Here is a 14,266-nt window from a genome sequence, read left to right on the forward strand (position 1 = left end):
GAAAATATGTGAATATATATGAATAATTTAAAAATTTATCATTAACAAAATAAATTTTATATTCAGTAATATGGAATAAACATTTTCATTTTGTCCCTACATTTAATTAAAATCTAAACATCAATTAAAAAGTCCTATTTATTTATGTAAGTATAAAATTTATTAGAAATTCATCTATTGAATATTAATTCTTTAGTTATAACATTATAAATTATCTTAGTTATTACTAATTATTTCAAATGTTATTCACACTCTTTTACATTCTTTAGTTATAATACTATGAATTCTCATATTTAATACATTAATTATTTCTATCTTTCATCTTTCCTAATAGAGAAAATACATAAAATCCCCCTCAAACTTGTCCACAAAATTCACTTTAGCATCGTAACTTTACAGGTGTTTAAACACCCCCTTAAAGAACTATCAGGTGAATTAAATAGCACCTTATACATACAATACCAATTTCGTGGTTGGAAGGTGATATACACGCGCTCCACCTCAGTGACACGTTGACAACACGTCATATGGTGAAAAAAAATAGTTTTCATTTCTTTTTTCTTTTTCCATGTCATTTTCTGTTTTTAGTTTTCATTTTTTTTCTTTTTCCATATATTTTTGTTCTCTTTTTCACTGTGTACTCATCTTCTTCGTTCCATCTCCTCCATTACAAGCCTAGGATAGAAAACTAACACACACAACGTACTTCTAATAAATTGACGAATATTGTGTGTCAAACAGAGAAATAGAGCGATACATATATTATCATCATTGACGCTGGAGTTGCTAGAGCTTCAACGGCAACGGTCGGCGATCTCTTCAACGGCAAGTGTCGGAGTCATTTTTGTTATATTAGGCTCAAATTGATAGATCTGAAGGTTTTCAGACCATTTACCGTGGTTGTCCAAAAAATGAGAACACATAAAAAGAAAAAAAATAGGAAAAATGGAAGAAAGCTGAGGAAACGAGTATGGCCAGCGTTTTATCCAGGTCGCCGGCGTGGTGAATTTTTTTGACGAGATTGAGTGATTTCACGGCACTTGGTCTCTTACGGAGCAATAATGAACGAGAAAAAAAGGGGTGGCGGTGATGTCCTTAATGATTGAGCAACATTGAATTTGTTAGCCCATAATTGTCATCAAGAATTTTTTCCGTCGAGGGAATAGAGACGGTCAACAATTTGAGAGAGAGGATATGAAACAGGGAGTAGTTGAAGAAGACAAACTGGGATCCACTTGTTTTTCTTTTTAATTTTTTTTTCTCTTTACGCGCCTAAATTTTTTTAATTTGTCACGTCAGCCATTAAGGTGAAATTTAATTCACTTACAAGTAGTTTAAGGGGGTATTTAAATGCACTTAAAGTTGTAGTGCTAAAGTAAGTTTTGGTGACAAGTTTGAGGCGGATTTTATGTATTTCCTCTTCCTAATATTATTAACTTTTGAACAATAAGTTTTCATATTATTATACCGCCCCTATATATGTGATAACAGGATATTGTTATTATTCCTTGGACGAATCATGCTTGATTGAATAAATTGAAAATTATTTACAAGTATATGAACTATATCTTTGTTGGGTGTAAAATAAACATGTGATTATATATATGATTTCACAGATAGAATATATTCTTTAATTTGAATTTTTTGTTTTTTTTTCTGTAAAAAGAAAAGAAACCTTCTCAGTTAACTATGAACAATCAGATAACTATCTTTGATTTATGTACACAGCCAATCAAGAAGTCAAATATGAGAGCCAACAAAAAGAACGTCATCTATTACGATATAACTTATTAAATAAAAATTAATATACAAAAATAGTTCTAAAAAATAAAATTTAGTTGTCTCCACATGTTCATATGACATCTAAACAGATTAAGTGCAATACACGTGCAAAGCACATCTGGTTAGATGACAAGAAAAATACACAACAAATATCGTCTATAAGGTAATATTAGTGAGATACGACTAATTACATAATTGAACCGCATAAAATTTAAATAAATATATACATTATTGCATTTAACTAATAAAATTTTTCATTGATCATCTTCATAGGTTCGTGTGAATAAGATATATATATGACGATCCACAGTGAACATTTATAAAAAAATCTGCAATATTATTTTCTGCACAACTTATTATTCAAATGTTCGCCTAAATTTTCTGAATTGATAATCACGTGCAACGCACGTGTTGAAAACTAGTATATATATATATATATATATATATAGTGCCGTCTTAACCACAAGGTCACCAAAGCAATCACTTGGGCCCCCAATTTTTTTATAAAATACTTATATATACTATAAAAAAAAAATTTAAAAAAATTATATGTACTTTAATTTTTTTTAAAAAAAAACATGAAAGAAGTATATTAAAAAAAACAAACAAAATGACCGCTAGTTTTCCCACTTTTTTAAGGGAATGAAACATTTTTTTGGGAATAATTTCCTTAAGTGGGAAATTGTGTTTCGTTATTTATTTCCTTAAAATTTGACTCTATATTATTATTTACCTGATACTCATCTTTTTTGTTCTCTATTTTACTATTTTTATTCTCAATATTGAACTCTTTCCTACAATTTTTTTTACTTACTGTTGCTTAAAAGTTACAAAAGAACAAAAATAGTTTTTGGGTGTCTTCTTCAAAATCTCAAGAAGTGCAACAAGCAATCTTAATATTGAAGGAACGCAACACTATTTCGATATTGTTTTATCAACTTATCAAATTCGTGAGCCATGTTTTATTATTCTAACTTTATTTTATAGTTTTTTTTTTCTTGAAAATCTGTTTTTCTTGATATTCTTAGTTCATAAGTGTATATATATTCTTGTTTTAGTTATTATTAAAACAATTCAATTTAAATATGTCAACTAGAAAATATGATTCTGATTTATACAATAAAGAGAGAAAAAGAGAACTTGAAGAATAAAATAAATCCAAAAAAGGAGCTCTTGATAGATTTTTAACAAATAATAAAAATTTTGAATAAAATTACTGCTTAAAGAATAATGTTAGCAATTTCGGTAACCATTGTCTCAGCTGAAAGAAGTTTTTTAAACTAAAATTGATAAAATCTTATCTAAGATCAATAATGTCTCAAGAGATATTGAATTGATTAACTATATTATCAATTGAATAAGAATTACTAAAACAAATCAATTATAAAATACTAATTAATGCTTCGCATAAAAAATGCTAGAAAAGTGATTTAAAATAAAAGTATATATAATAATTATTTTTTTAAAATAATAATATTAGGGTCCCTCTTTAAGGTTTGGCTTTAGTCCCCCAATCTTGTTGAGTCGGCCCTATATATATATAGAGAGAGAGAAGGAATGAGAATTTCGGCAAAAGTCATTGGGTATAACATGACAAGATTCAAATAATATTTTTGATATATTGTTATATAAAACTCATTCCGTTTAGAATAAGTGTCATCTTAGTAAAAATTATGTTCATTGAAAAATGATAATGTGTAATTTATTAAATTATCCTATTTAATAAATGTCTTTTGAAAATTACACTATTAAGAAGATGAAGTATAACATACTAATTTTTGGGACAATTCTTTTTTATCAAGATAACACTTATTTTGTGACGACAGAAATATTCGCGAATAGTCCACGCATATACTCCCTCCGTCCCATTTTATATGTCACCCTTTTACTTTGCACTTGCATTAAGAAATGATGTAACTTTATCCTTCTACCCTTTTTAAATTTTTTTGGAACTCAAGTTTTCAATCAATGAATATGAATTAATTTATTTTGATTAATTAATTTAATCAATGAACATGAATCATTTACTTAGCTTTTCTAAGTTGGTCAAATGTATATTTTCAAGGCTAATTACTCACAATGGTAAAAAAGGAACAATATGGTAATTTATGCATTGATTTTATGAAATAACAAATATTGTGGACCAACTATTTATAGAAAGGGATGACATATAAAATGGGACGGAGGGAGTAATTAAGAGCCAATAAGTTACTGTAGTATATATTTATAAGAAAGATTCCTACAGACAATACCTGTAATCTTGGAATTACAACTTCATAAATGAAGTCTACCATGTGTTTAACATTTTGTCCTTTTCTATACAATACAAACAAACATCCTCTTCTGAACCTAGAAATGCTCTTAATTAATATTCCAATATTCAAAGCTCGAGCAACAAAATGTATCTTTTAAATAATTCTGTCTTTCATCAAGTAGCTTTTTGATCAGCTTCGAAATATGAATTTTGTAACTTAGTATTTTTACAATATAGTTTTTTAATCAATAGAAGGGAAGTTTCATGTTAACTTTACACACATCTTATGGCACTAAGGTTCATACACTATATTCCAACACAAATACCCATAACTTTCTTCCTATCAACATTTGGTCATCCTCGTGACCCCTTATTCATTTTGTCACTTTCTTTGTAAAGATAATTTTTGTAATAATCTTCAGAAGCACACTAAAAGATGAATATCCACTTTTTTATGTTCTCTCAAAAATCCACACCAATTTGGTAAAGTTGGTGCCAAATTTTCTCAGAGATGTCATGGAAGTAGGTGATTCTTACTAACAAGTATATTATGAATACACTATAAACATTTCTTTGACTATGTATAAGTCTTCCAACAAATAAAATATTGTATATGCATCAGGTTCATATAGGGCGATTCAACCTTAAAGCCACCAAAGCAATGACTTTAGACCTCGAAAAATAAGGCCTTAGAATTATTCAATGTTAATATATATAATATAAGTAATTATATATATTTTTAGTATTAATTAAAATTTTCTTAATAATTTGTTGTCAATCTTTTACTAATCTTTATTCATATATTTTTAAAATCTAATTTTATTATTTTTCTTAAAATGAAGTTGATGTAATTATAATTAAAGCTGGTAGGCAATTAAATTTATAATTTATTTCTACTTCTTAATTTGTTTAATTCACATCTATTTGAATCAATTATATTTTAAAATTGACTTTGTAAGACTGTCTTCAATTGTTTTAGATGTCGCCTAGACATTTCAAGATAAAGTTCATTAGCTTATCAAATAATTAAGTTTAAAAAGATATTGCCTTAACTTTGAATGTCTTCTAAAGCGTAACAATCACTATGGTCTAGACCTATTTTTTTAATTAAATGTAATATGAAATATATGCAAGTAAAAATGATACTTTAATTGACATACTCAATCAGGTGAAGTCACAATTTTTTTAAAAAAAATATTCCTACTACTTCTATAATATTTTGATAGTCTGTATAACAATTGATTCAATTGATAAAAATTTCAAAATTATAATCAATAAGAACTTATGTTAGATATTAGCATTTTTAGTAATATATAACGTATAATAATTTATATATGTCTATTCGTGTCTAACTAATTATTGCAAGAAATATTATATTGACAATTGAAAATAATAATCAATTATTATGTATTTTAGTATTTTATGAGGATATATACATAATTATTAAATAAGCATAAGATATCTTTTTTTTAAATTTGGTTTTAGGCTTGTTATTCTATTGAGCCACTTCTAAGTTTGTTGTAGCGGCTTATTTTTAATAGAGATCATTTGCTAGAAGACTCTTTTTTTTGGAATTCATTATGGTGGTGGATGATTTTACTAGAATAACTTGACTATTTTTGTTAAAATACAAATCAGATTTTTGCATATGTCTTTCAGTAATGTGTTATGAGCCAATATAGTTTGATAAGTCTGTAAAAGTTATAAAGTTTAATAGTATAATTTTTTTGTGAAAAGTTCTTCAAAGAAATGAGAACAGTTCATCAAAGGTCATGTGTATACTCTCAACAAAATAAAATTGCCGAGAGAAAGCACAGATGAGCTAAAAGTCACTGGAGCATTGAGATTTCAAAGTTATATACCTTTAAAGTTTTGGGTTATTGTGTTTTGGCTTCAATTTATTCGATCACCATTGGTTTACGAAAGTAAAACTAAACATATGACAAGCTTAAGAAAAAAATTAAAAACACATATATTATACTGATCATGACATAAATTTGTTAATTCAGTTTGTGAGAAGTTTTCAAAGAAATGAGAATAGTTTATCAAAGGTCATGTGTGTATACTCCTCAATAAAATGAAATTGCTTACAGAAAGCACAGATGTGCTAGAAGAGCCTTGAGATTTCAAGGTTCTATACCTTTAAATTTAAACATATGATAAGCTTAAGAAAAAAAATTAAACACTCATATATTATATTGATGACGATAAAAACCATTCCTAGATCCCCGAAAATATATTTTCCTAAAAAAGTAGAAATATATGACTTGTGATATCAAATTTAAGGTAAATGAAAATATACACCTCAATGACCGAAAAATCAAAACATATGTTGGTATAATATGACATCTCTCCTTCTAGTGGAATCAGAAAAAAATGTTAAAGTTTCAATCGCTTAATAACATGGTAATTGCTCATATCACTAGATTGGACTGCATAAATAGAGATGATTTATACATAGTTATTATGTGTCCATCTAGGTTAAAGATAGTTCTTAATAAAATCTCAAATGAACGAAACATTTAGGCATTTTACTCTCTCTTTTTTTAGTCTATTTAAAAAAATGTCACTTTATGTATAAGTAATTTTTAACTTCATCATTTTACTGACATATATTATATTTAAGAACATTTTGATTAATTACGAGCATCTTTAACTTAATATGTAACACAAGATTCAAAACTCTGGTTACTTTTCTTAAATTCTAAGCACAGTCAAAATAAGATTCATAAAATTAAATACTAGAGTAGTAATATTAACTTTGTAAATAGTACATAGAGATTCTCAACAAAATGCATTAACCTTAGAAACAAGTACCTCAAGATCTCACTTAGAATCATCATGTCACATTCATAGAGTCAGATCTAGAGTACTTGCCCCTCTTCTTGCATTTTCAATTATAGCATAATTAACATCTTCTTTCAATCTTGAAGGAGATCTTTGTGAGGACAATGACAATGTTAAAGTACTCCCATCATCATCATCATTGTCGTTGTTGTGGCTGTTGTGTTTTTGCTTTACTCCTAGGGATAAATTCAGGTCAATTAGGTCACAATCCTTAGCCTTCCTTTTCAAAGGAGTACTCAATATTCTTGCTTGAGATTTTTCAGCTATCTGGAATAATGGAGTGAGCTTATCAATAGGGTTGCTGCCAAAGATCCTCTCATTGAGTGTAGTGTACAATCCTATTCTAGCCTTGTCAATTGTGCTTTGTCTCATTATGGAGCTATGCATCAAGTCATGATCTTGACAATTCCTAGAAGAAACATCTCCATATCTGGGGAAAAGAGTAATAAATTAATCAAAGATCTCTCATTGAAACAGGTTTGAATAGAGCGATATGAATAGTAAAGATTCATATAATCAATTCCAACTTGTTTATACAGTCAGATATCTATAAAAATAGTCAGACTCTATAACAAACATTTCACTATAACAATCATTATTTTTTTGTGGAATCGATTTTTCATGTTATGCCATATTATACGTTCTTTATAACAATAATTTCCCATAGCAGTCAAAAAATATCAGACAAACAATGTTGTTATAGAGAGGTTTGACTGTAACTGAGGCTTAATTCTTATGGATTTGAATTTAATAAATTGACATACCTAAAAGTGGAATTGAACCTTTGCCTGAAGCTTGAGAGCATAGGGAGTTGGCTCAAGTTGTAGATGTATGGATCTCCACCTTCCATATAAAGCTTGTGATGATTTGTAATCCCTGAAAGATGTATAAAGGACTAGAAATTAGTAAGATTTACTATATTAAAACCCTAAACTTGTAAATTTAAAAGATAAACAACATATATACCTTGAGATGGATCATCAATCTTCTTGCTTCTATACATCTATGTAAACAGACAAATTAAAAAAAAAGAACATTAGAAAAAGGTATAGTAGTTTATATGAAGCTAATTATATTGAATTAATGAGAATAAGGTTATATATATTTCATAATTATATGGATCAAGAAATCTATTAGATAATTGTTTTTTTTCTTAAATTAATTACCTGCAAATGGCTCTTGACATGTGCAATGTTGAGTCCTTTTATGTTCATCAATTGAAGAACTAATTTTGGTGTTGCTCCTGTACCCAAAAAAAGAAGAAGAAGAGAACATCAAGAAACATAAACATTAAATTAATTAACAAAGATTAATTACACTAGTTATGAGATTTAGATCAATTACAAACTCCAAATTAAAAGCAATCTTTTGTCCTCTTAGTATAGGTACTATTTCACGCGAATCCAGATTAGTTGAGCCAATGAATTTCTGATACTTGATAGCTAAAGCAAATATCACAAAAAACAATCAAGAAGATTCTAGAAACTTACGATCGTGTCCACCAAGTCTTTCCACAGCATGAACAAAACGACGATGGAGATCAGGTGTCCATCGGAGTCTAACCATCTTAGATCGAACATAAGGCCTCACGGAGAACTTCTTTTCACTCTCCTCAATAGTACTGGTGCTTGAGCTTCCTCCATCCTTATGTAATTTGGTCGAGGTGACGTTCTCGTCCTCTTCCTCATTTTGGTCTGAATTAGGGCTTGTCTTTGAAAATTCAGTGCCACCACTATCTTCCATCATACTTGCTAATAGCTAGCTCTAGCTTCTCTTATTACCTTGTCCTAATAAGAAAGAAAAGAAGAAATAGACTTTTGAGCATACTTCTACTTATTCTTGTTTCTATTTGAGGAGAAGTATACTATACAAGAGAAATATTCTAAGTAGAACAAATGAAAAATCAACCCTATAGACTTTACCTAGAAGATAGATCAAGACTCTTCTCTCTCTCCAATTATTTATCTAACTTTCCATGCATATATATATATAGATGTGTGTGTGTGTGTGAATATAGTAGATTCAACCATTCATGCATGCTTTCATGGATGATGTAATAAGGGTACCACAAATCTTGACACAAAATGAAAAATAAAGAAGAAAAAGATATTTTATCTGTCATAGTTTATGTGAAGGTATTTGACTGGATTTAAAGCACGAGAAAAAAGACTTAGTATTAAAATTTATGGTCTAAAATGAGTCATAAATATTTGTGTGACTATAAATTAGTATTTTATTATAGATAAGCTGAGATATTTAAAGTTAAATTATTAATAAATATAAAAAATTATCATTCTATTTTAGACTGATTTAAAAATATTGTTACATGGGATGGAAGAGTATATTAAACTCATGTGAGACCAGCTCTTCTTTGCATTTAATTCCGTGGAAAATCATATTGATGGTTTGTTTGATATGGCCTAAAATGTCCTCCTTATATCATTTTTTTATTGTGTGGTTGCTTTAACTTATGATTTTTTTTTCCACCAATTGAATATTTTAATTTGCGTGAATCAGAGCCGGTTTGGATTGGCTTAAAAGTCGATCAAACCTACTTTTAGGTCAGTTTTTGACTTCTGAAAGTGTTTGGCAAATATAAAAATAACTTAAAATAAGTTACGAAGTGTTTGGCAAGGTAAAAAATGACGTAAAATAAGTTTAAAATGACTTAAAATAAGTCATAAACCAAAACTAGGTCCCCTCTACTTTTTATTTTTGACTTAAAAGTCATTTTAGTTTGACTTTTTATTTTTGACTTAAAAGCTACTTTTTAAAGTCAATTCAAACGGGCAAGTCTTCTTTTTATGACTATTTTGACTCCTACTAGTAACTCCACTATACTTCTTAAGTCGACATGCAAAATATATATGTTTGTGTGTGAATATAGTAGATTCAACCATTCATGCATGCTTTCATGGATGATGTAATAAGGGCACCAAAAGTCTTGACACAAAATGAAAAATAAAGAAGAAAAAGATATTTTATCTGTCATAATTTATGTGAAGGTATTTGACTGGACAAAAATTTAAAAGCACAAGAAAAAGACTTCAAATTAAAATGTATGGTCTAGAATGAGTCATAAATGTTTGTGTGACTATAAATTAGTATTTTATTATAGATAAGCTGAGATATTTAAGGTTAAATTATTAATAAATATATAAAAATTGTCATGACTGAATTTAAAAATATTGTTAAATAAATTGAGATAGAAGAGTATATTTAACCCATCTGAGACCAGCTCTTCTTTGCACTTAATTCCGTGGAAAATCATATTGATGGTTTGTTTGATATGGTCTAAAATGTCTTCCTTAAATCATTTTTTTATTGTGTGGTTGCTTTAAATTATTGAATTTTTTCCACCAATTGAATATTTTAATTCGCGTGAATAAGTCTTTTTTTATGACTATTTTAACTCTTACTAGTAACTCCACAATACTTCTTAAGTCGACATGCAAAATATTATTGTAATTTTTTAAATAATATTACTAATAATCCTATTTAGTAGCAGATTATCAAAAGGAAATTATTAGTCATGAAAATTTAGCGACAAATTTAGTAAACCAATACAGATAATTTAGTAAAACAAACTCGCAATAAATAATTTTCTAAAAAGAAGTGTTCAAGTGAACAAAGAACGAGTAAAAAAGAAAAGGGTTTAGAAAAATAATGTAATTATTTTTTTACCCCTCCTTCAAGAGCTTTCGCCTTCTGCCTTGTGCTCTTTTATTAACTTGAACTCACATTTTAAGATTGAAAGTAAAGAATGTTTATCATTTGAACTTCTTCCTCTAGTTAGAAAATAATTGTAAAATACATGTTGTTATAAAAATATTTTTTGATATCATACTATAACACTAATTTAACCCCCTTTATAAAATATATACTAACATTACATATAAATAGTGAACAAAGTAAACTTAGGCAGTTTAATTAATGGACTGTTTCAACATCGTTGAAAACTTAAACTTTTCACCAATTTGAGAGAAACAGTGCATGCAAAGGCCAAGTAAACATCAAATACTATTTATTTATTGATGGAGTCCAATTAATTTCAAAATAATTCTTTGGTTACTCTTGTCACTTTATTTTATTTTATAGATATTAAAAAACACAAGTCATGGGACCACTCTATTTAAGATTGGAATTTGTCATTTTTATATCACATCATTCTCAAAAGATTCCAACATAAACATTGCAAGTTATATCTCTTTCTTTTTTTGTAAAACCAAAAAATAAATAATTCTTTCTTCCCCAAAAATAATTCCCCCTTTCACATTGTTAGGTAGGAAATTTCGTGTGTAATTAACCAACTGGCCCCATCCAATTTAATTTTAATTCTTGAGCAATTTATGTCCTTGTGCTAGGTACGTAGTTCTAGACCTAGTCCAAGACAAACTACGATAGGAAATTTATAAGGTCTTTGAATTTGAAATATGGTACAGTAACTCTTGCGTCAAGATCAACTGTGGTTCAGTCTTCTAGTAGGATAAATATATATTGAAAGTGAACGGATCAAAATACATAGATAACATCTTAAAAATTTGTCAGAATATTTTATTTAGATATTTAAATTATGATTTGTTTCAATTGAGCACCTGAACATATGATAAAATATTTTTATTAGGCACTTTCGACTCAAGTATTAGATATTTTTAGTTTTGTCCTTTGACTAAGACTCTTTTACTCCTTGGAATCACTTATGTATGTATTCTCAAATGTCATCTATTAGATAGAGTAGTTAATTAACTGCTTAAAATACATTACTTATTATAATTAAACTATTAATCTCAACAAATCGTAAAGCCACATTCCTATTCCTATTGAGGTTGATCGAGGATCGTATTTGTCATATGTAACTCATATGGTGTAAAATATTCATATATATGATTACATATAACTACCAATTCTTTTTTTTTTAAATGGTTATTATAGTTCAAATTGGTAAAATCAAGTCTACATTTTCAGTGTAAAATGGGGGGGGGGGGAATAACAGATAAATTAGCTTGGGGGAGTCAACTATATATATATTTTTCTAAAAAAAGGTTCAAATATTAGTCAAACGCTAGCATGTCGAATAAATGAGATATTAATAAGACGTAATCCGTAAATCAATAATTTTGTTTTTAACTTTTTGGAAGAATGAGGATCATTTGAAAGGCAACTTTACTAACATGACAAATGGAAAGTATATATAGTGTAACTCTTTTTTTCATTTTTTTTTTTGGTTTGATTAGGCCGATCGGAGCAAGTAAAGAGTTCAATTTCTATGTATTGATAAAGCGTAAAAATATTTATGCAATCAAATTATTTATGATTTAATTGTTGGCAACAATTAAATCATGTGAGCACACATTAGAAATGATTGTAATCTTGGGGAACGATCGATATTCATGTCAATTAAAATCGCTTTCAAAACAGTGACCTGTTATGACATACCGTTTGCTTACTATTTTTCTTTTTAATTCTTTTTCAATATCAATATTGTTCTATTTTTCTATATGATGCCTTGGTGTATCTGACTATTAAATGTATAAAGAAAGGAAAATTAATTTGTTGTTTGCAGCTTGCATTGCGACGGGAATCACGGGCTGTGTTCCTAACCTACCTTTGCTTAGCTGCTTCCACTACACATGATATAGCTATGATTAGAGTGTGATGAGTCTGTATCGGTGATTTATGAAATGGATGGTTTCTTAAGAAAATTTACGTTATTTATATCACCCTGCATGCTATCAGTAACCAGCTAGAGAGTGTTAATATGCGGATAGAATTGAATTTGAATATGTCAAAATTAGTAGAGTTAATTAATGAGTTATGTAGTAACCTAATTTTTTTATAGATTAAAATAAGATAAACTACCGTAATAAATAAGCGAATGAGCAAGCCGAAGAAAACGTAAGATTACGTATTAGCATTTCTATGAAAAAAAAATAATTATATTTTTATGGACTAATTTTATTACCCCTCCGAATTACTCATATTCAATAACCTCAAGATTTCAAGAATAAGACAAATAACATTCTATTTACATGTTAAATTACTCCTATATGATAATGTGTATATTAATTTACCCTACGTGCCTATGACTTCGTTTCTCAGGAAATTCGCGCAGTGGAAGATTCTGAATTTGAAACTTTCTACACCAAAAAAATTGTCAACAACAGCATCAGTTAAATCTATTAATATACTTCCAAGTTCCTCCACCCTTCATTTTCATTTGTCACTTTATGCTTCACGAGAGTCAATTTGCTTGATCTAAAAGTTAAATAAAATAAAATAAATATAATACTCCCTCTGTTCCAATTTATGACACATTTCGGATTTCGAGATTCAAACAAGTTTATCTTTGACCGTAAATATTTCATATATTTTTTAAATATTTTGAATTACCAATTATTGAGACTTATAGTACTTTTTATGTAGTTTATAAATATATAAATTTCATTTTAAATAATTTGAAGATTCCATGAGCGAATTCTCGGTTAAACTTAAACGGTTTGACTCTCGAAAAGCGAAATGTGTCACATAAATTGGGACAAAGGGAGTACTTAAAATTTAAAAATTCAAAAACTCTACAAAAATACTATAAGTCATAATTCTTCTCATATTAATATGATAAAAAAAATATATTTTAAAATATTGATCAAAATTCATATAGTTTGACTCTCAAGAAACGAAACATGACCAGTAAAAATTAACAAAGAGAGTAAATAGTCTAAGTATTCGAGATTTAAGTGGCGTACTTTAAAGTATATATCATGAACAATTTCTTTTTCCTAATAAAATGAACAACATCAAAGTCTAACTCGTATAATATGGTTTGAATAAGGTGGTATATGCATGGTTCGATTGACCTAAATAATCATTGATGCATTAGGATAAGTTTATTTAAATTGACTAAGCTAATAATAGGATATATCAAAGTAGAAGAAGTAATTAGTCCATTCTCAATGTGAACAATTAATTTAGGAAGAACTTGTCAAAGATCCCAATAGTTCAACAGTACATTCACTCTCTTAAGTCATGCTCATACTAAAAGAATTAAATCGAATAAAGATTATGTTACTTCTCATCCAAACCGGCAAATCCATCCCTTAATCTAATTATCGATCATCTCATTTGCATATTGGCACATTCATAATACATCATAGCCAACAAACATTTATCTTTCTCTAAAATGTTAAGTTTTTCCAAAAACTTCATGAATATATAGAAGAAAAATGTATATTTTGAGATTAAGACAAAAATGCTTAATTAAAGTTCTTGAGGTTCGTCTAATTTTAAGAAGGAAGTCATTTTTCTTAGAATTATTTTCAACTATTTACTTTTCATGATATTATTATTAATCTTTAATACTTGAAAATGTAGTCAGAATATATATTA

The 14,266-nt window shown here is 28.0% G+C and overlaps 1 protein-coding gene across 1 annotated transcript; it reads right to left on the bottom strand.

The window, feature by feature from the left end:
- Positions 1 to 6,819: 6,819 nt before the first annotated feature.
- Positions 6,820 to 8,673, bottom strand: LOC125839956 (uncharacterized). Its single transcript, XM_049518919.1, has 5 exons — positions 8,374 to 8,673; positions 8,050 to 8,126; positions 7,850 to 7,886; positions 7,648 to 7,759; positions 6,820 to 7,313 (listed from the first exon to the last, which is right to left on the bottom strand). The coding sequence occupies exons 1-5, from the start codon at positions 8,627 to 8,629 to the stop codon at positions 6,887 to 6,889; spliced, it is 909 nt and encodes a 302-aa protein (XP_049374876.1). The 5' UTR covers positions 8,630 to 8,673; the 3' UTR covers positions 6,820 to 6,886.
- Between the last annotated feature and the right edge of the window lie 5,593 nt (positions 8,674 to 14,266).

Source organism: Solanum verrucosum, unplaced genomic scaffold, assembly GCF_900185275.1.
Source record: "Solanum verrucosum unplaced genomic scaffold, falcon-dt-bn FXZP01000177.1, whole genome shotgun sequence".
NCBI lineage: Eukaryota > Viridiplantae > Streptophyta > Magnoliopsida > Solanales > Solanaceae > Solanum > Solanum verrucosum.